The sequence below is a fragment of the Neophocaena asiaeorientalis genome, unplaced genomic scaffold (genome assembly GCF_003031525.2).
Source record: "Neophocaena asiaeorientalis asiaeorientalis breed wild unplaced genomic scaffold, Neophocaena_asiaeorientalis_V1.1 scaffold1769, whole genome shotgun sequence".
Lineage (NCBI taxonomy): Eukaryota > Metazoa > Chordata > Mammalia > Artiodactyla > Phocoenidae > Neophocaena > Neophocaena asiaeorientalis.
Genome location: NW_020172874.1, coordinates 35,416 through 58,837, shown reverse-complemented (window position 1 = coordinate 58,837; position 23,422 = coordinate 35,416). Strand labels below are relative to the sequence as shown.

At 40.3% G+C, this 23,422-nt stretch overlaps 1 protein-coding gene across 1 annotated transcript in view; it reads left to right on the top strand.

Annotated features, from left to right (window-relative positions):
• APOO (apolipoprotein O) overlaps positions 1-23,422 on the top strand; it is a 51,993-nt gene that overhangs the window by 27,086 nt on the left and 1,485 nt on the right. Inside the window, exons 7-9 of the mRNA XM_024742006.1 lie at positions 5,891-5,982; positions 9,390-9,470; positions 21,206-21,271. Coding sequence (XP_024597774.1) covers positions 5,891-5,982; positions 9,390-9,470; positions 21,206-21,241 — 209 coding nt within the window. The 3' untranslated portion in view covers positions 21,242-21,271. The remainder of the gene's footprint in view (positions 1-5,890; positions 5,983-9,389; positions 9,471-21,205; positions 21,272-23,422) is intronic.

Sequence of the window (23,422 nt, the reverse complement as noted above, 5' to 3'; positions counted from 1 at the left end):
TAGAGCCCATGCTCCACAATAAGAGAAGCCACCTCAATGAGAAGTCCACGCACCACAACGAATAGTAGCCCCACTCTCTGCAACTAGAGAAAGCCCATGCACAACAATGAAGACCCAATGCAGCCAAAAATAAATAAAATAAATTTATATTAAAATAAAAGATCAGGTTATTATTCCTAGTAACAGCGATTTAATGGAGAGTTTATTAATTTCTTGATGTCTTGTACCTTCAGTCAGTGATGATAAAAACTTGTAAAAATACTTAAAATTAGGGACTTCCCTGGGGTCCAGTGGTTAAGAATCCACCTTCCAGTGCAGAGGACACAGGTTCCATTCGTGGTCAGGTAACTAGGATCCCACATGCCACAGGGCAACTAAGCCTGCGTGCCGCAACTACTGAGCCCGCACACTCTGGAGCCTTTGCACCACGACTAGAGAGCCTGTGCATCACAACTACTGAGCCCCTGTGCTCTAGAGCCCATGCGCCATAACTAGAGAGAAGCCCATGCGCTGCAACGAAGAGCCTGCATGCCACAAGGATTCCGCGTGCCGCAACTAAGACCTAATGCAGTGAAATAAATAAATATTTTTTTTTAAATATACTTAAAATTAGGGGCTTCCCTGGTGGTGCAGTGGTTGAGAGTCCGCCTGCCGATGCAGGGGACATGGGTTCGTGCCCTGGTCCGGGAGGATCCCACATGCCGTGGAGCGGCTGGGCCCGTGAACCATGGCTGCTGAGCCTGCGTGTCCGGAGCCTGTGCTCCGCAGCGGGAGAGGCCACAACAGTGAGAGGCCTGCGTACCGCAAAAAATATATATATATACTTAGAATTAAAAGCTAACAAATATCAACTTAAAGATATTACTACAGCTTACTGCTGGATTACAAAACATTTATAGGAAATGCAGGATGATAAAATACTTCATTATAATGAGATGAATTTATGAGCTACTTGAAGTTTCATTGATTGTAAAATTCAGACTTCACAAAAATTCCTAAATTATAAAGATTATGAACCCTGTAATCGGTCCCCATAAAAGATAACTATAGAGACTAGTTTGATAACCATTTCTCAATATTAAAAACCTTCCTATACATGCCGGGGCTTCCCTGGTGGCGCAGTGGTTGAGAGTCCGCCTGCCGATGCAGGGGACGCAGGTTTGTGTCCCGGTCCGGGAAGATCCCGCGTGCCGTGGAGCGGCTGGGCCCGTGAGCCATGGCCGCTGGGCCTGCGCATCCGGAGCCTGTGCTCCGCAACGGGAGAGGCCACAGCAGTGAGAGGCCCGCGTACCACAAAAGAACAAACAAACAAAAACAAACAAACAAAAAAACCCTTCCTATACATGCCTTAACCGCACTTTTAGAATCTGGAAGAATGCTGCCCTGGTGCCACTCCCCCAGTGTGTGGAATGAATTCCTGTTGTAGTTTTTGTGTCCTCCCGTCTTGTGCAGAATATATAAGAATTAAATGCAGTTTGTTGTTACTAATCAGCTTGGGCAATAGTTGAACCAGCTTTTTGTCCCAAACTTCTTTCCCTTCCTTCTGTAAAGCTGTCTAGGAAAGCATTCCTATGTTATTTAGATAGTGTTTAGAATTTATGAAGATCCCAAGGCCAGGGTGTTGGAATTTGACTGGGTGTTAGGGAGCCAGGAACGTGGAATCAAGTGAGATTAGCTTCCTCCTTCCCTCTCCATGGGTAGAGCACGTGGAGCAGTTTTACAGCCCTAAAGAGAGCTCCCTGTGCCATGTGTGCTCTTTAAACTGTGTTTATCTTCTGCACATCCACTGTGGTAACTGTCCCGCGGACGACTGGGGACTATGCTCTCCTGGGGAGAACAGCAGCAGAAGGACACCACTACTGCGGGTCCTTTGCCTTTGCTTTTGTTTTCTTGCTTGTTCCTCTCTCTTCTTCCTTTTCCTGAGAGGGCTCGGTTGTATTAAAATAATTTAAAACCTTAATTCTTTTTCAGAAAAGTACACATGCACACATACTCATGCACACGTACCAAACAACAGATCTTTTCCCGTGGGTGCTGGGGTACAAGGACTTGAGGTAAACAACATTGGGGTGGGGGGTCCCTAAGCAAGATGAGTGGGGAGTGGGAGGGTAGGTATGTTCATGGGCGGTCAGAATGATTTTCAGGCCCCTCCTGGTCCCCTATGCTGGCAGCAGTACGATGGGCTCAGAAGGTCCCTCCTGGTGGAGTTTCTTTTCTTCTTTTTTTTGTCTAACATTTTATTTATTTTAATTTTATTTTTTAATAAAAATTATATGTATTTAAGGTGTACAACATGATGTTTTGATACACGTATACATAGTGAAATTATTACTAGAGTCGAGCTAATTAATATATCTTCTCATATAGTTACCTTTTTTGTGATGAGAGCACTTGAAATCTCCTCTCTTAGTAAATGTCCAGGGTTCAGTATTACTAACTGTAGTCATCATGCCGTACATTCGATCTCTAGGCTTATTCATCCTACATAGCTGCACCTTTGTACCCTTTGACCAGCACCTCCCCATTTCTCCCACCTCCCCACTCCTGATAACCACCCTTCTACTCTCTGCTTCTATGTATTTGACTTTTTTAGATTCTACATATCAGTGAGATCTTGCACTGTTTTTTCTTTCTCTGTCTGGCTTATTTCACTTAGCATAATGTCCTCCAGGTTCATCCATATTTTTGCACATGGTACAATGTCCTTCCTTTTAAAGGCTGGATAATATTCCATGGTAAATATATACCACAATTTCTTTATCCATTCTTCCATTGAAAGACACTTAGTTTGGTTTCATGTCTTGGCTATTGTGAATAATGCTGCAATGAACATGGGATACTTCAAGATACTGATTTCATTTCCTTTGGGTATGTACCCAGAAGAGGGATTGCTGGATCATATGGATAGGTTTCTTGAGCATTCAGCAGATAATGGTGGTGAGGGTGGCCAGGACTGTGGTGAGGACAAGAGGTACTTCTCTGGAAGAGAGATGAGTGGATGATCATTCAGAGGAGGTGGGCCCAACCAGGACACCCAAGGGTGGCAGGTGGTCATTGCCCATCATTTTGCCTGCTGGTGGCTCCCTGCAGCACTGGCAGCCAGTGGTTCCCCTCTGGCAATGCTGACAGTTACAGTTTAGACCACTGGCTTCTTGGGAGGTGTGGGTGTGGAGATAGGCAGGGAGACAGGGGATTGCACTTTCTTCCAGAAGTTCTGGGGCCCCCAGCTCATTGTGTGAACCACTAGGAGCTAGAAGCTCAAGAGCTGCTGCCTATCAGCTTTCCCTAGAGGAGTGAAAAATGGCTGGTTGGAGGGTTTGCTGTCCTCCACCTGGTCCTCACCTTCATGAGCTGCCCAGGTGCTTAAAGCTTCAAGTGTACAGGTGGGCTTCCAGGGGTGTAAAAGGCTTTTCTCTTCTGGAGTAATTATAGCCTTTCAGTCAAGGCAATAGGACAGGGAGAGAAACATAATATTAAGAGTCTAGATTGATAGTATTTGTATTCTCTTCTGTAACCCCAGTTCCATTTTGGGGATTTGTCTGTTTAAAGTTTAAGACCGATAAACAGCACTTACATTCTTCTTTGTAAATGTGAGTAACATACATTGCACTAGCATCTATATGCGTCCCATCTCAAAAACCCCGTGCCTCTGAGTGGAGACTGTTTTTTGTGTCAAGTCCATTTCTAGTGTATTCTCCAGTTTTACCCTCTACCAGTTTTCTTAATCTCATTCTCATTTCTCCCAGCTCTCCATCCTTCTGTCTGTTCATTTCCCCTTTCCCAGGGCTCTACGTATTCTCACAGTCTAGAATGAGACTCAGTCAACACAGCTGTTATCTTGGGCCATGGCTCCACGCTCTCTTGGGTTTGACCCCCTTTGCCTGGGGTCCGTGTTGTCTTCTCCTAGATTTGCTGCCATGTTGTTGAACTACATGCTTAAGTCACTTTCAAAAAAGCCTATGTTGGAGGTAAACTTTCCAAGTTTTTGCAAGTCTGAAAGGACTCATACCTAGTGATCATTTTGTTGGTTGTAGAATTTGTTCTCCATCAAAACTTTTCTGGCTGCATCTTCTAGCACCCAGCGTTGCAGGTGTGAGAGTCAGCAACCAGTCTGCGTGATTGTTCCTTATGAAGTGATTCATTTTTTTCTTTTTTTCCTGGAAGCTTTGAGGATCTTCTCTTAGTCTTCAATGTTCTAAACTTGCATGGTGCTGTGACTACATATAGATGTTTTCATTCTTTGGTTGGGCATTTTGGTGGCTTGCAGCCCTCAGCTGTAGGCAAATATATATCTTGTATTTATTTGAAAATTTCCTCTCATTCTTTTTCTTTCCTGAACTCAAATTCATTTGTGATTGAGCTATTTAAACTGACCCCATGTGTCTCTTGTATTTTCTTGACTATTTTATTCTTTTTGCATTAGTTTACTTTGGTCATTTCCAAGAGCTCTTTTCTGCTCTCTTTTCACAGAACTCATTTTTCTTTTAATGCAGTAGCTTCTTGAATTTATTGATGATACTTAATAACAGGTTTAGTTTTGTTTTTAAGTTCTTCTCTTTCCTTTAGGGTCATTTTTCCTTCTTGCTTGTCTTGATCTTCTCTTGTATGTTGCAGGCTTTCCTCAGCTTTCCTCAGTTGTACAGTCATGTTTAAGAGCAAGGCAAAAAACAAAACAAGAAAGAACAAGGCAATTGAAACTCTAATAAGAACATTTTGCGTGTAGATGGGGCTTGCTGGCAAGCAGGTTCTCCCTCAGGGTGAGCCAAAAGGGGACTGCCCTTAGGTGGGGGGGTGACAGTGCCCACCTGAGGAAGGCTGGACTCTACAGCACTAACACGCACATGCACTCACACCAGCTGTCTCGGTTCTCAGCAGCAAATCCATGGCATTTCTTTAGCGATACCCTGCCCCCTTTTAAGATTTTGTCTGGCGAGATGGCATGGCCACAGGCAGTTTTGCACAGGCATGGCATGGAGGAAGGAGAGGCTCACCTGGTCCACGCACAGGACTTGTATTTCTCCCCCTATTTTGATCCCTGTTTGCCCTCTCCAGCCTGCATGGTACCTGACATCTCTGGGCTGCCAGGGACATTCTGCTCCCTCCTCTGCTGTGGCCCCTCCTCAGGATTTAAAGGCTGTCTGTCCTTTTGCTCCCATCCACTCTCCGTTTTCTGAACCTTGGTTGACCCTTCTTAATAGCCAATAGCCCCTCCATACATTTTCTCTTCGTTGTGGGTTTATTATCTGTGTTTTATTCTTTGACTGTTATTTTTATGGGGTATTGGAAAGGAGAGGAGAGGAATGCTTGCGTTCAGTATTTAAATAGGAAGCCAGTTTACTATGAAAGAATGTAAACCTTAGAAACCAAAATAACGTGTGGTTTTCTTTTTAAAACAATCTTTTTTTCTGTTTCCTTAGAAATGGTGGTTCTCTTGAAAACATTGTATTGATGAAAAAAGCCAGGTGCAAAAGACTATGTATTATGTAATTCCATTTATACGAAATGTCCAGAGTAGGCAAATCCATAGAGCTAGAAAGTAGATTAATGGTTTCCTAGGGCTGGAGGTCATGGAGGAATTGGTGAGTGACTACTCACGGATGTGGGGATTCTTTTTGGGCGATGACTTCTAAAATTGATTGTGGTGATGGCCTTGTACTTCTGTGAATACACTAAAAGCCATTGAATGGTACAATTTAAGTGGGTGAGTTGTGCGAATTCTATCTTCCTAAAGCTATGAAAATGTGGTGGTCCTTTTTGGTTCATGTATTAGGCACATTCTCTGTCAGTCTAAGACCAAAGAAGTCTTACTCAGTGTTAGATATATGACACAAACTGTAATGGTAAAGATAATGAATACTCTGATGGTGTCCATAACCTTTTTTTTTAATAGGTTCAAAAATAAAGAAGCTGGTGTATCCACCTGTTTTCATGGGATTAGCTGCCTCTCTTTATTATCCACAACAAGCCATTGTATTTGTCCAGGTAAGTTAGATTCAGTAAGCTTGCATGTCCTTTGTTATTGCTTATGTATGTATGGGTTTACTGCTTAATTTAATTTTATTTTGCAGCCTTTCTAACACCAGACTAAAATTTGTTTGCACATATAAATGAACTACAACAAATTTAAATGTTTTTCTGCACTATGTACCTCAGTTCTGGCCCTCCTTCCAATGTCAGTATTCAGAGAATGCATGCTAATTTGAATATTAATCAAAGAAAATTTGCTATGCCTTTTTTTTTTTTCATAATTACATGGAAATCTAGAGACTCAAATTCCAAAGCTGCTAGTTACAGGTCATTCTCAGTTTGGACTTATCTGGTCACAACCTGCCCTCCTTGGAGTTGCAGGCACGGGCCTGTGCTCTGGCCCTCTGTGCCTTCTCCCTCATCATGGTGCTAGCCTCGCTTTCCTTGCTGGGGACTACAGGGAGTGCAGTCCCTTCTGCTGGGAACGCCTTTCTCAGGGCTGTCAGTTGGCTGCTCCTTTCCTACCCTTCAGGCCTCAGTTTGATGGCATCCTGGCAAGTAGAACACAGTGGCAAGAACACGGGTGAAGCTGATGCCTTAGTCAGCTTGAGGTGTCGTAACAAAATACCACAGACTGTGAGGCTTAAATAACAGAAATTTATTTTCTCACAGTTCTGGAGGCTGGAAGTCCAAGATCAAGGTATCAGCAAGGTTGGTTTCTCCTGAGGCCTCTCCGTGACTTGCAGATGGCCACCTTCTCCCTGTGTCCTCACATGGCCTTGTCATTGTGCGTGCACTCCCCTGGTGTATCATCCTTGTCTTATAATGACACTAGTTAGATTAGAGCTCTACCCTTATGATGAACTTGACCTTAATTACCTCTCTAAAGGCCCTATCTCCAAATACAGTCTACTGTATTAACACTGTGGGTTAGGGCTTCAGTATATGAATTTTGGGGGATACAATTCAGCAGTTCTCAGAGTGTAGTCCCTGGACCAGCAGCATCAGGATCACCTGGGAACTTGTTAGAAATGCAAATTTTCAGGCCCCAACCCAGACCTACTGACTCAGACACTCTTGAGGGTTAGGGCCAGCAATATGTGGTTTAGCAAGCCCTCCGGGGGATTTTTAGCAAGCCCATAATATTTGAGAACCACTGATAAAGACTAGACTCTCTCAGGGCAGTGGTGTGTGGACTTAGTGCGACTCTACATGTAGAGTCCCTTGGAAAACTGGCAAGAGCAAGGCAGACTCGAAGTTTTGAGGTCCTAGACAACTTACGGAGACAAGGACTCATTTGCCAGAATTGCCATCTCACACTGACACTTGGTCCTAGGAGGAATAGCAGTGCCATCACCAGATTTCAGCCCTGAGGGCTCTGAGCCAAAAAGACCTGAAACTGTGCCCCCTGCAGTCCTTGTGACAGTATCGAGTCTACATTCCTAGACGGTGCTGCAGTTGCAGGTGGGAGCCCAGTGGCTCCAGCTGCGGGAAATTGTTGCCTTTGGTGGCAAATACCATTCAGATCTTCATAGCATGGCCTTGTCATTGCTTACAGCAGTCCTGGAGGCAGACAGTTACTGATCCTCTGCCTGCTTCAGCCCCAGCTCTGGAACAGTGAATCGTGTCTGCCTGCCCTAGATCATAAAAATAGTCAAACATCATCTCAGTCTGTTACGGTTTAAATAGTAAATTGGCTGCTGGTTGAGAAGCATCTGTGGCTGCCCTCTGAGTAGAGGCCTTTTTTTATCTTATATGCCACAGCATATGTTGCAAAAGATTTTTTATATTCAAAACCAAGATAGTAGCATGCAAATCTGAGTTGTATTCTAATTTATTTTTGAAGTCAGTGGGAAGGAGTTTTGTCTTTTATTTTGTACCTAGGGTAAGCCAGAGCAAAGCAATTAACTAGTTTCACTAGATATAAAACATTAGTGATCTGTTTGGGATGATGAAAACGTTTTGAAAATGGATGGTGGTGATGGCTGCATAGCATTGTGAATGTAGTTAATGCCACTGAATTGTACACCTAAAAGTGGTTAAAATGGTAAATGTTATATTATGTGTATTTGCCACAATAAAACAAAACATCAGTGACTGAAAGAGAATTTCTGATACCGTTTTAGCGTCATTTAGTTCCTATTTCACAGTTTCTTTTCTACTTCCTCTTCTTTTTTTTTCTTTTTTTTTTTTTTAATGAATGCCATGACCTTGGACAAGCCACTTAATCACGTATATTCTGTTTTCTGTTCAGTAGTGTTTGGAGAAAAGTACTGTAAGAAAACCCTTAAAGTGATGGCAAATATTATTTTTCTCTCAAATTTAAAGCACTGAAAACAGTGCCATACTCATGATAAATGCTTGATATGTCTACCAGTGGGTGTGAGAATCATATCATATCCTAAGAACAGTTGGAGCAACTGGAAGAATATAACTTCTAAGAAACCAGCATGTTGCAGCAACCCCTGGATTTACTAGCACTGTGATCTTGGACGAGTCACTCGGCCTCTGAATATTTCCTTACAGTCTTTGCCTACTTACCACATAGGGTTGTTATATAGAATAGAGATAAATCATGTGAATGTGCTTTGTAAAGTAAAATGCTATACACAGACAAATTATTATAAAAATTAGGAAGAGAATAATAACTGCTTTCAGAAAATTGAAGTACTGTCATTTAGAAGAATAATCAATATGGTCATAAGTAGGACGAACAAATGCAGATTATTGGAAGCATTTTTTTTTTAAGAAAGCTCAATACTTAAAAAAAAAGTTTCCAACAATTAAAGCCAACAGGCCAAAGTTGGACAAGTGCATTTTAAGGTAGTGAGCTCACTGACCCCAAAATATTCTCTGACCCTGGGGCCTACTTCTCAGGATGTTGTAGAAAGGATTTTAAAACAGGAGGCAAAATTGCTGTAGAAACTCAAAGACTTTATGTTTTGAGGGATCTGGGAAGACTGAGAGTATCTTTACTGGGCTCACCTATTTTTTTTACCTAGCCCCAAAAATGAATGATTGATTTTAAGCTTGATTTTCAGACTTGTTTGGCTGTTACGTGCTAGATGTGATAGGTAGAAGCCTTCCTTCTTGTCTGATCTTCAGGCATTTCCCATATCAGCAATGATCTACATTTTTTTTCCTTGAAATTGTGAAAGTTTGGAATATACACCTATAATTTATGGCAAATTATTGTAAACAGTAACTATACACTGGGAAGCTATTTTTCCTTTTTATGCTATCATTCTTACTATCTTTTATTTGCTTACATTGCACAGTTTTAATGTGTATGTTCCAAGATTCCTGTGTTTGTCGTATGCTTAAATACAGTTCTTTTGGAAACAGGGCAAAAGAAAACAAAATTCTCTTCCTTACTACTTCATGTATGGAATAGCAATGGATCTTTTATATTTTGTTTCAAGGTCAGTGGGGAGAAATTATATGACTGGGGTTTACGTGGATACATAGTTGTAGAAGATTTGTGGAAGGAGAACATTCAAAAGGTGAGAAAGATCTTTTTCATTATCTTCCTTTTGGTTTAAATATGTGGTTTCTCTCGGGTTTTATAAAATTCTTGATGCCCTGTTGCTTGCTCTTGCTTTTTCTGTTTGTATTTCCTCATGCTTCTAGCTCAGATTCTCTGGTGGCCTTTATTGGAGGAGCAATAGAACCTCTGTGCATTTGATTATTTTCAGCAGGGCTGAATAAGTGGGGGCCATAAAATACATTCCACCCCAGTCTTAGACCATAATTTCCACTGTATTGTATTTACAGTTTGCTCCAAGTGTTGCATATTATCTGAAAGTTTTATCAAAACTAGATTCAAAGGGAACATGCTGTGCTCCCAGCAAAAGACAAATAACCGAGACTCCTCTTGATATTTCATTCACCCTAGGCTTTGTTCTTCGCTTTATCAGTACTGTAACTGTTCATCCCCTAGCCTATGGGCCCAGTTAAGGGCATATACGGGACCAGCCACCAGTTACAGGCCATTGTGCTGACTGGTGGGCAAACAGCAGAGGGGAAAAGGTTGTGGAATTATAAGGACAGGTCATTTTTTTGTCTCTTCTCACAGCCACTTAGCTGATTAAATGTTGCCCATGTTTGCTGGGACATTCTCTCTTTCCTCTGATAAGGATTAGAGAATATAGAACAAGGCATCATGCCTCCTCCAAGCACTCAGAGGCACAGCTCGATAAGGAAGAATTAGGGTTCTTATTATTAACATACCTTCTGTATCATAGAATACTTTTGACTCCTGTCATCTCAAATCAGAATACCCTTTTAAAAAATATAAATACCTAGGGAATTCCCTGGGGGTCCAGTGGTTAGGCTCCGAGCTTCCACTGCAGGGGGCATGGGTTCGATCCCTGGTCGGGGAACTAAGATCTCGCATGCTATGCGGCATGGCCCATAAATAAATAGATAGATAAATAGATAAATACATACATACCTATCTCAAAACCCAGGATTTCAAACTGGAATTTGGAAGTAACATTAACAGAATAAATTATAAGCCCTCCTCATTAGTTACATAAATAATCTTCCAGTGAAATCTTAAGACTAATTATTGTACTGGTGATTTGTAAATGAATTAGTCTCTGTTGAGCCTGTTTAAACTAGCTCTTGAGTAGGAAGTTCTATATTAATATCAAGTGCCCTTTGGCAATCCCTTTTAAAGAATAAATGCTCATAGTTTTATTTTCATTTCTCTGACATTTTCTTTGGAAGCTTTCTTTCCTGTTTAAAAAATTCCTGAAGTCCGCACTGAGTTTAATATGGGAAAGGAAACAGAATGTCAGGAAAACTATACACAGCCTTAGAAAGAAATGTAGAAAATGAAACTCCTCCTCAGTTCTGAGTGCTCACTGTGGTGTCAGTGCAGAACCGATACACATGAAAGCTATGGTGGGGGGGATCCCCTGGGAGCCTCTGAGCGCTCTCTGTGGTGTCAGGCAGACACGTGCACACCAATGGGACTGTGGTTGGAATGCAAGCTAAGCAGAACAGCATTTTATTGTAATTTGAAGACATTGGATATTACAGCTACTCATATTTACATGCAAGTCTTTGGGGAGCGAGATAGTAAAGATGCCTAATTAGCCTGGGGTTGGTCTGCATGTCTTCTCTGGTCTTCCTTCTATGCTCTTGCCCTCTTGAGCGTCACTGAGAGCTTAGTGTTCTTCCATTCACTTACTCTCAAAGCACAGTTGTCCTGACAGCTATCTGTTGTGAATAGAAGATAATAAAATGGATGTTGACTACTTAAACATTTAGCACAAGTTTTAAATGAAAAATATCAGAAGGCCTTATTAATTCAAGATTCAATATAGTTAGATTTGGGGAATTATTTGATATGTACATACTTTTGGTGGTAAATAGTCAAAGAAATTTGGGGACATTGTGTTTAAAATGGGGCCCTGAGGGACTTCCCTGGTGGTCCAGTGGTTAAGGTTCTGTACTTCCAGTGCAGGGGAACTAGATCCCCACATTCCACAAATTTCTTTGACTACTTACAACCAAAAGTAGGTACATCTGTTACATTATTATAGTACAAACAATTATGAATCAGATTGCACCTAATTGAGACTGGTAATTGAAGCCTAACTTGAAAACCAATTTCCAGACATGCTAAGAAACAAACAAATATCTCCTCCATGAGGTGTTCTTCAGTTCCCTTCAAAGAATTCCCGGGCCCCCAAAGATTCCTGTTCCAGGGTAGCTTAAGTCTTTGCTCTGGTTAATAAAGCAAAAACAAACAAAAAATACTGAAACCCACAAAGTCCAACAAGTGGGGGGCAGGGAAATCAATAAAAGACAATGGCATTTCACTATCAAATAATGGGGCCCTGAAATTTTAAGTGGTATGAATGATGGTTCAGTTCTCAATTATATTATTTCCCATGGAGCTGTATTACTCTCAGAAACCTTCAGTCTGTGGCATTTTTTGCTCTGCCACATCTCTTTTCCCTTTTAGGAATTAATTCTAAATGTTTGCACTGAGTCTTCTATCAACGAAGTTTGGATGAGGTGGTCTTTCAGTCCTGTCATTGGTCAGTGAAGAGGAATTTATCTGCTTCAGCTAAAATGAATTCTTTGTCTGAACTGTGAAGCAAAGATGGGTGTGTCCAGAAATACTGTCATCATAATGGGTCTAGGTTTTTTTTTTCTTTTTTTGAGATAAAAAAACATATAAAATATGTCATAAAATACAACATATATAATATAAAATAACTGCATATATATGTATATTTACAGTTTAAAATCCAACAATATAATGACCATACATATACCAACAAACCATCCATCTTTAAAAATAGGAAATTACCAATGTCTTCCAAGTTCTTCCTGGGCCCTTCCATCTCCCCAGAGAGAACGACTATCCAGAATTTTGTGCTTTTCATTCCATTGTTTTTCTTTAAACTTTTTCTTTTAGTTGAACCACATAACGTATTTATTTTAAAACACTGTAGTTGAGCTTGCCTGTTTTTTGCCTTTATAATATAAATAACTATCAAATATACATATAAATAAATATATAGTTTAGATGGAGTCTTACTATATGTGTTATTTTGCAAGTTGTTTTGTTCCCTAAACATTATGTTAATGGGTTGTGTATGCCCGTAATTTATTAATTTACACTGCTATGGAATATTTCTTTGTGGGAAGATACCCATGTTGATGGCTAACTAGGTGGCTTTCAGTATATTGTCGTTGCACACACAGCTTTGAGCATATTTCTGTACATGTGTCATGGTTTATTAAGAGTTTCTTAGGCCAGGGACTTCCCTGGTGGCACAGTGGTTAAGAATCTGCCTGCCAATGCAGGGGACACAGGTTCGATCCCTGGTCCGGGAAGATCCCACACGCTGCAGAGCAACTAAGCTTGTGCACCACAACTACTGAGCCCACATGCTGCAACTACTTGAGCCTGCGCGCCTAGAGCTCGTGCTCCACAACAAGAGAAGCCACTGCAACGAGAAGCCCGCGTACCGCAACAAAGAGTAGCCCCCACTTGCCATAACTAGAGAGTGCCCGCGCTCAGCAACGAAGACCCAACGCAGCCAAAAATTAAATTAAATTAAATTAAATTAAAAAAAGAGTTTTTCTAGGCCAGGATTCCTAGTTCATAATGTCTGCACATCAATTTTACTAGATGACAAGTTTTCCATTTTTGCCAGTCTGGTGCCTTTGAAATAGTTTTTCACTGTGGGGTGTGTTTGTGTGTGTGTGCATGCGTGTGTGTGCGTGTGTGTGTGTGTGTGTGTGTGTGCGTGTGTATGTCTTTACTTTGTTCCCCAATTTTTATTTTGAAAAAATACTTCAAAACTACAGAAGAGGGCTTCCCTGGTGGCGCAGTGGTTGAGAGTCCGCCTGCTGATGCAGGGGACGCAGGTTCGTGCCCCGGGCCGGGAAGATCCCGCATGCCGCGGAGCGGCTGGGCCCGTGAGCCATGGCCGCTGAGCCTGCGCATCCGGAGCCTGTGCTCTGCAACGGGAGAAGCCACAACAGTGAGAGGCCCGCGTACCGCAAAAAAAAAAAAAAAAAAACTACAGAAGAGTTGCAGGAATAGTATAATGAATATACCCTTCACATAGATTCACCAATTAACGTTTTGCTACATTTGCTTTGTCTTTTTACACATGCTTGGGTGCTCACACACATGTGTATTTTATTTTTCTGAACCATTTGAGAGTTAGTTGTAGATACTGCGCTTTCTACCCATATCTAATTCAGCATATATTTCTAAAGAACATGGTCATTTACTGATATAATCACAATACCATTATCATGCTCAGGAAAGTTGACATTTCATTGTTTACATGATCATTATCTAATATACAGTCCATAGTCAGATTTCCTCAGTTGCCGCAATAATGTGCTTTCCTTCAACAATTTTTAAATTGATTTTTTTATAGCTGAGTGAATTATTATAAGGCACACACCCTTGTAACCATCATCTAGGACAAAAACCCAGAATTTTGCCAGCCTCCCCAGAAGCCCTTCCATGTAGCTCACCCCAATCACATTCCTCTCTTTCCATCCAAAACTACCTACTATCCTGACTTCCATAGTAGGAAGTAACTTCCCTGTTTTTCTTAATGGCTTTATCACCTAAGTCTTTATCCCTGTCACTTTAGTCTTGCCCATGATTATTTCTGACTTGATATTCCTTTTAAGTCTTTTTTTTCCCTTTTAAGTCACTTAATCTACTGGTTCCCCTTCCATCCTCTTATTTTCCTTACACTGTATCTGTTAGAGGAACCTGGCGTGTCGGACCTGTAGAGTTTCCAACAGTTTGGGTTTTGCGGATTGCACGCTTACGGTGCAGTTGAACGTGTTCCTTTCTCCTCTACGTTTCCTGTAGATTGGCCACTGGATCCAGAGGCTGCCTAATCAAGTTCGTGTTTGATCCTATTGGCAAGGTCTATGTAGGCATCTAAGTTTTTGCTTCACTTTAGCATTTTGGTGTTAGTGGCTATTGAGGCTCAATGCCTAGACCTACTGACTCACTGGGAGTTGGAAAATGGTGATATTCTATTTCTGTCATTTCATTTTCACATAATAGCTAGAACACTTTAATAAGGAACTACTTCCCCTCATATACTATTTAGTTACACAGTTATAGGAAAGATAGGATAAATGCTCAATTTTTGCTCTTATTTATCTGGTTTTCAAAATAATAAATTGGTTCCCTCTCATCCTCAGAAGGTCACCAATTAGTGGGGTTTTTTTTTAGAATCATTTTGAATTTGTAGATTTAAATATATTTGGGTTTGAATACTTTGTATTTCTTATCCTTGTTGGAGTTCAGATTGTTCCATTTTGACCAGTAGAAGTTGGCTCTGCGTCCTTTTGACATGACACAAGGACTCTGCAATAGTTTCCTCCCTGTCTGGCATGTCAAAATGGTCTCAGAATCTCTCATTGTTGTTTTAATGTATGTTCCTTTGATTACTAATGAGGTTGAGCATCTTTTCACATGTTTATTGGTTTCTTCTTGAAATGCCTGTTCATGTCTTTTGGCCTTTTTTTTTTTTTTCCCGGTGCGCGGGCCTTTCACTGTTGTGGTCTCTCCCGTTGCGGAGCACAGGCTCCGGACGTGCAGACTCAGCAGCCATGGCTCACGGGCCCAGCCGCTCCGCGGCATGTGGAATCTTCCCGGACCGGTGCACGAACCCGTGTCCCCTGCATCGGCAGGCAGACTCTCAACCACTGCGCCACCAGGGAAGCCCTTTTTGGCCATTTTTCATGTGGGTCATTAGTTCCTTTCTTAATGATTTATAAGAGTTCTTTATTTTTTCCTAGATACTAATATTTTTGGTCACACGTTTGCAGATGTGTTCTCCCAGTTTGAGGCTTGTTTCTTCAGTTTTGGTGCCTTTTGATGATCAGAAGTACTTAATGTAGTTGATTCATAGATCTTTTCCATTACGGTTTTCACTCTTTGACTCTAGATGTTTAATAAAAGCATGAAACTATTGATTGTCCATTGCTAATCTGAAACCCTTTCAGAATAGTCCCAGCTCAAAGCCTGAGTTTCAGAGATGGAGGCTATTTGTGGGTGTCAGGCCCCAGGGTCACAGATAGCTCTTTTGGAGTTGTCTTCTACATTAGCCAAACACAGCAGTGTGTTTCATTAAAAGTCATGTTTAATTTTCACTAGATTTTTAAAAAATGTGACAAGTTACTATCAAAGAATTGTAGAATGACTGTTAAAGACCAACAATAACTAAAAAGAAAAATCTTAATAATTCTTTGAAGGTAAGGAAAATATAAAAGAAATGTAAACCTGTTACTAACATGAAAACTGAGCAGAACTTCTAAAGCTGCGCTTTTTATAGTTGTATTCAAGCCTTTGCTGGCTCAGCAGGAAATTGAAAGGGAAGCAGCAGCCATCAATCTGAGTAAATGTGTCCTTCTTTCTTTTTCTCCATTCGAAATTCCTTAGCTTTCTAAACACACTCAAGTTTTGCTGTAAGTTATGTGATTTTAAAGTGATCATCTTTGAAATAAGGCAGTCATAGAAGGAGAAATACTGTATGATTCCACTTAAATGAAGTATCTAAAATAGTCAAATTTATAGAAGAAGAGAGTAGAGTGGTGGTTGCCAGGGGCTTGGGGGAGTGGAAAATGGGGAGTTGCTAATCAATGGGTATAAAGTTTCAGTTATGCAAGATGAATACATTCTAGAGACCTGCTGTACAATATAGTGCCTATAGTTAACATTACTGTATTGTACACTTAAAAATTTGTCAGGAGGGCAGATCTCATATTAAGCGTTCTTACCACAATAAAATAAAAATAAGGACAATGTGGTGGGTTTTCCATAAAGCTAAATTTGTTCTGAAATTGTGCCCTTTCTAGTTTTTGCTGTTTAAAATTCTAAGAAATAAAGGTACTAGGCAATGATTTTTCTTTTCTTTTTTCTTGGCTGCGTTGGGTCTTCATTGCTGTGCGCGGGCTTTCTCTAGTTGTGGGGAGCAGGGGCTACTCTTCGTCGCGGTGCGTGGGCTTCTCATTGCGGTGTCTTCTCTTGTTGCAGAGCACAGGCTCTAGGCGCACAGGCTTCAGTAGTTGTGGCACACAGGCTCAGTATTTGTGGCTCGTGGGCTCTGGAGCGCAGGCTCAGTAGTTGTGACGCACGGGCTTAGTTGCTCCGCGGCATGTGAGATCTTCCCGGACCAGGGATTGAGCCTGTGTCTCCTGCGTTGGCAGGCAGATTCCTAACCACTGTGCCATCAGGGAAGTCCCTTTCTTTTTTTTTAAACATCATTACTTAACAAAATAAAAAGTAAGAAATCCTGAAAAAAAAAAGTCTCCTTTTTCGAAAGGCATACACTTTTGGTATGAGGAAAGGTAGACAAGGCAGGATGCAGCTGGGCCTGGTGGCCAAGAGAGTGAACTCCAGAGTGGGTACACCGGGCTCTTCCCCCACTCCCACCCCACCCCCACCTCTTACAAGCCTTGAAACCTTGGGAAATTGCTCTGGTGCTCTTGGGAAATGGGGGTAGTACCTCATGGGGCTGTTTCAAGGATTGAGTTTATCCATGTGAGAAGCTGAGAAAATGGACAGACTTTAGAAATGGTAACCATGATAGATGTCATGTGACATCTGCTTAGGAGAAGGTAACATTTCCTGATGGAAAATGGAGCCCTAGGGCTTATTATACTCCTTAGTCGAAAGTCCTCCTATCTGTTTTAGTTTCCTATTGCAGCCATAACAAATGACCACAAATTTACTGGCTGAAAGTAATACAAATTTATTATCTTAGACTCTGTAGGTCAAGGTGGTAAATCAAGGTGTCAGCAGGGCTGCATTCCTTTCTGGAGGTTCCAGGGGAGAATCCGCTTCCTGCTCCTTGAGGTTGTTGACAGAATTTAGTTTCTTGGCAGTTATAGGACCAAGGTCTGCTTTGCTAGCTGTCAGCTGAGGGTAGTTCCCAGCTTCTAGAGGCTGCAGCATTCCTTGACTCCCAGCCCTCTTCCTTCGTCTTCAGAGCCAGCTGCTGCAAATGCGTCTTTTTCATGTCCCATTTCTTTGACCCTGTCTTCCATCCTCTTAGACTATGGGAACCCATGTGATTCGATTGGGCCCACCCAGATAATCCAAGATAATCTCCCTATTGTAAGGTCAGCTGGTTAGCAGCCTTAACTCCAGTGCCACTGTGATTCTCCTTTGCCATGTAGGGTAGCACAGTCACAGGTTCCAGGATTAGGGTGCAAACATCTTTGAGGGGGCCGTTATTCTGCCTACCACATCCAGTGAACTGGAATTTCACTGGGGTCTGTAACAGGTCATTTATGTTTACCTTTTATTTCCTCATCAAAAAAGTTAAGTGACCTACCACATAGGATAGGTAGTTTTTTTTTTTAACATCTTTATTGGAGTATAATTGCTTTACAATGGTGTGTTCGTTTCTGCTTTATAACAAAGTGACTCAGCCATACATATACAGATATCCCCATATCTCCTCCCTCTTGCGTCTCCCTCCCACCCTCCCTATCCCACCCCTCTAGGTGGTCACCAAGCACCAAGCTGATCTCCCTGTGCTATGCGGCTGCTTCCCACTAGCTATCTGTTTTACGTTTGGTAGTGTATATATGTTCATGCCACTCTCTCACTTCGCCCCAGCTTACCCGTCCCCCTCCCCGTGTCCTCAAGTCCATTCTGTACGTCTGTGTCTTTATTCCTGTCCTGCCCCTAGGTTCATCAGAACCTTTTTTTTTTTAGATTCCATATATATGTGTTAGCGTACGGTATTTGTTTTTCTCCTTCTGACTTACTTCACTCTGTATGACCATCTCTAGGTCCATCCACATCACTACAGATAACTCAGTTTCGTTTCTTTTGGGATAGGTCATTTTTATTGAGCACTTGCTGTGAGCTTGGCCCTGTGTGCTAACTGTATGCTCAGGAAGAGTCTGTGAGGCAGGTTCTATTATTATCTCCATGTTATAAACAAGGAAACTGCATTTTGGAGCAGTTAAGTAATTGATCAAAATAATTCAACTGGTGAGGGGATCAGACATTTCAAGTGGATTGCTGTACCTCAGAGGTTTGGCTAGAAATCCCCCTTCATATGGCAGTGCATACTAATTAGAAATAAATATTTTTATTAAAACAAATGTTTCAATTTTGCTAATAGAAGTTATTATTCATGTTCATGGACATGGTAAGAAAATAAAATTTCTACTGTAGCTTAGCCAAGTTGACACATAAAATTAACCAGCACAGTGCAGTGCTGTTTAGCTTATTCCTCTAGCCCTTTGCAATCCAATATGGCAGGCACCAGATGTTGACTACATGAAGTGTAGCTAATCTGAACTGAGGTATGCTGTAAGCGCAAATTCACACCAAATTTAGAAGACATGGTACAAATAAAAAGATTGTAAACTATCTCATAATTTTAATGTTGATTGATGTTATCTTGATTACATGTTGAAATAATAGTATTTTAGATGTGTTGGGTTAAATAAAATGTATCAATCACTTTAAAAAAACAATGAAACCCAATATGTATTGAAATTAGATATAAGGAGAATGGTTGCATTGTAAAATGTTTTAAGTAAAACTGTCCGAAAATGCAAAAAAAATTGATTTCTGGCTTGTGCTAAGTCACAAACTGTCTTTTGAAGTCAGAATGTTGTTTTTGCTGAGATGATGATGGTTTCTGCCAAGAGAGATCTGATTTGTAATAGGGTGGATGGGTTCAATACTTCATTAGTGAGATATTTGGCTGTCATGTTTTGTTTTACTATAAGTGATATGTAATCAAACAAGAAAAATTTCCTAGCAACAGTTGTTTTCTTCAACCAGAAGAATGTCTTTATGTACTCATTTTCTTAATGTCCAAAGGATAAAAAAAGTTTATGAATTTAGCATCTTATATTCTTATCTTATTCTAAGATAATATATCTTATCTTATATTTTTGATTAACTAAGTAGGGAACCACATGGTTTTTATGACAGACCCAATTGTTGGACATAGTTATCTCACTTGCCTTCATAAGCCTCTTTTTATCTCTTCTTCATTAATTACATACCCAAACTTTTTTTTAAACACTCATCAGGTCTCTAGGTTCTACCTCATTTCATTTGTTTATTCAACAAATGTTTGAATACTGTGTGCTAGGAGGTCCTAGGAGTATTGTGCCCTCATGAAACTTATATATATTTGTGAAGGATTCAAACATGAATGAAAGAATTACACAAATCAGGAAGTGCATGGATGCTATCAATGTGAATAAAAGGTTCTTATCTGAATCGAAGGGCAGAGGACAGGGGAAAGCCTTGATCTAAAGGATGAATAGCATTTAGCCAGACCAAAATTGGGATTGACCAGTCTAGGTCAAGGGATTTATTTTGCAAAGGTCCTATCCCAGGAAAGAGCTTGGCAAGTTGGAAGAGCAACAGCAAGAATGCCTCTGGTGTGTGTGTGTGTGTGTGTGTGTGTGTGTGTGTGTGAAAGTGGCTCTCAAGGAATAGCGTAAGGCATAGGCGCTGAGTCCTGTAGAGCTCTGTTCAGAGCAACAAGTAGACCTGGATATTGTGTGATGATCCACCAAGCAATACGTATGGCCTGTTTCCCCAGAACTCCATCATCAAGTGAATGTGGTCTGTAGATAGGGTGACCATCCAATTTATCATCCAAACCAGGATACTCTTGAGAGTGAAACGGGGCACTATTAATTATGCTGGGACAATAAGTATAAACCAGTATGTATAACTTGGGCAAGCCAAGATGTATGATCACTATGCTTAGAGACAGGTTCTCAACCACTTCAGTAAGCCTGAAGTTGCCTAGGAGCCATGCTCTGAAATTACAGGGTTAGGCGTGTGTTCCTGCTTTCTCACATTCCCCCCCTCCTTCACCCATGGATAACTCTGAGAGAAGGCCACCGGCAGAACCTGCACCAAGTCTAAACCACAGAATCACAGCCCTATTGCCCACCCAACTACAGCCTAGTGTTTTTCAGATTGCCATCTCATGAGAGCTCAGATCCTCGACGTACATCAGGTCTTATTAATGTGTTTTCAGAATTAAAGTCTTAAAAACATCTGGGAAAGCAAGTAAGGCCTTAAACATTTAGGACGTGAACTTTTCCCACGAGAACCTTTCCTACCTTACTTTTCATTGATGACGTGACCTAATTATATGTTCCCAGATGGTGGCCAGGCGGAATGGGTGCCGTCTGGTTATAACCTCTTCCAGAGTAAACATGTTTTGTGATTTAGCCCCTATGGTGGATGATATACGGAGTGGAGTACCCACAGAAAACCGTCCCATAGGTGTGAAACCTTGTTTTTTTAGTTTCAGATCATAATGACTATTCTTTTTTTTTTTTATTGGAGTATACAGTGTTGTGTTAGTTTCAGGTGTACAGCAAAGTGATTCAGTAACCTTCTTTAATACTTACAGTGGCATGAAGTAGTAAAGAAATCTTTTCACTATTGATTGGATTTTTTATCAAATCAGCTGTTGGCCGAATCTGTGTAGTGAGGATTAATGGAGCTTTATTTCCTGCTCTCCTCTGTGCCTGAGTCACTTTCTACAGCAGGGCCCTCAGGGAGCCCTAGTAATTCCTTCAGTTTACCGAGACATGGGTCACTTTGCATCAGATAATATTCAGTCACATGGTGAAGATGTGCACTTTGAAACAGTCTACTATTTCTTTAGAAGTTTTACTATTTCTTTTCAAACTGCATTAATATTCTTACTTTCTGTTTTACAAGTCGGAAAATGTGAAGAATTCACCCGGAAATAAGTAGAATACTCCATGCTCTGCCCATTTTAATCAGGTAAAGAACAAGAAAACTCTGTGGTTATTTTTAGCATTATTAGCAGCAATTGAAATGACTTGTCTTTAATTAATTTGATTTGATTAATTATAGCCATTTCAACTTCATGTGGACACATAAGGGTCAGGATGATATTTCATTCCATCTTTAATTTCTGGGCTTAAGTGCTGTGACTTTTTAATTGTGTTTGTTCCTGAGAAGTACCTGGGTTTTTTATACAAGCTAGAAGTCGACATTTGGGATTTGTCTATAAACCTATTTCAAACAATTATTTCCTAGGCTTATTTTTTTTTCAGACAGCATTTCACTATAGTAAGCACAGTTGTGTGCATCTAATAGTCATTCAATAAACATTTGATGAATGCATGACTATTGTAGAGAAGCTCAAAATTATATAGAGTAAGTGACATAGGGAATTCATAGGTGTCGTTGTCTTTCTTTGTGGATTTGAGTAACTTGAATCTAGAGAAATTTAGGATAGTATCTGATAAAGTCAATCAGTGTGATTTCTTCTGGTCGTTTACTCAATTCACCATTTGTTTTCATTCATATGTTCAATATTTACCCATTGAGCACTTGCTAAGTAGAAAACACTAGTTATGTTAATATTATTTTGTGTATATATTAAAAATTATATAATAGCACTTATGATTTCATGGTAATTAGATTATATTGAATTTGGAAACAATCTAAATATTCAGCTACAGGAAAATGGTTTAATTATGGTATGTCCATAAAGAGGAATGTTATTATGTTTCAATAATATTTAATTGCATGGGAACATATGCACAATTATTAAATTAAAAAAAGAAAAAGGCTAGTGTGATACATTTTTAGAGAGGATAATGACCAGGAAATACAACAAAAATTTAAGTGTGTATCTTCAGATAGTAGGATTATGGATGATTTTTATATTTTTTCTTCTATATAACTTTATGTATTTTTAAATTTTTTGCAATGAATATGCATTTTCTTTATAATAGAAATTTGTTTAAAAAAATCAGTGTCACATTTATCATAAGGCATGGCTACTATTTAAAACTCATGAAAGCTCTGGGTTTGAGGTTTTCTTTCTCAAGTTGTCTCTGTGTTTTCAGAGACCTAGAGAGTCATATAATCTTAGAATTTGAAAAGGATCATCTGGCCCAACCCCCAGCCTCAAGTGTAAATTCTCTGTAGCCCTGTGTGTTCCCACTTTTCACCTCCACTGATAGGAAAAGCACCCCACAGGACAGCCATCTTTGGGCAGTCCTAATTTTTAGGGAGCTGTTTCTTATACTAAGCAAAAATACGTCTCCTTGTAACTCCTACACAATGGTCTGATCTTGCCTTAGCAGTCACAGAAGATAAATCTAGATCCTCTTTCACATCACAGCCTTTCATATAGTAACCCCAAATCAGCATTTCTCAAATTTTGTTATACAAATTACCTGGGAAGCTTGTTAAAAAGCAGAGGCGTAGACCCCACCGCAGAACTGGCATCTCTGGAAAGTGGAGCCCGATGTGCATCAGATATGCTGTTAGAAAGGCGACCAGCCAGGAAGTCACACATGTCCTTCAGAGACTTTACACTGAATATGGTTATATTTCTTTACAGGGGCAACGAGCCACAGAATAAAGGAAAACCATGTACATATCCACTTCATTCTTTCAAAAATATTCTGGGCCAGAGTTCAGCTTACTATATACACAGCCTTGATTTCATTTTTAATTTTTGTTAGCTCTTTATTGGAGACGTAATTTTTAATTATAAAAGTGATGCATATTTGTTGTAAAGAGTTTTTTTAGATAAATATTTTTAAAGCTTGTCTTGTCCTCCATTCCTTTCCCAGAGGTAATTTCTGTTGATAGTTTGGTACATCATTCCAGACTTTTTTCTTTATGTGTAACATACACACACACACACACACACACACGCACATGCACATGCACACGCATCCATACATGCTTTTGGGTTTTTGATAGAATGAGATCATATTCCTTGTACTGTTTTGCAAGTATACTGAAAGCTCCATGCAGGCACATAGTGCGGTTTTATTATCACACCTAAAGAAATTAACACTAATTCCGTAATATCATCTAATATTCAGGTAGTTTGCAGGTTTCCCTGATTGTCTCATTAATAACTTTTTACAGTTACTTTGTTTGAGT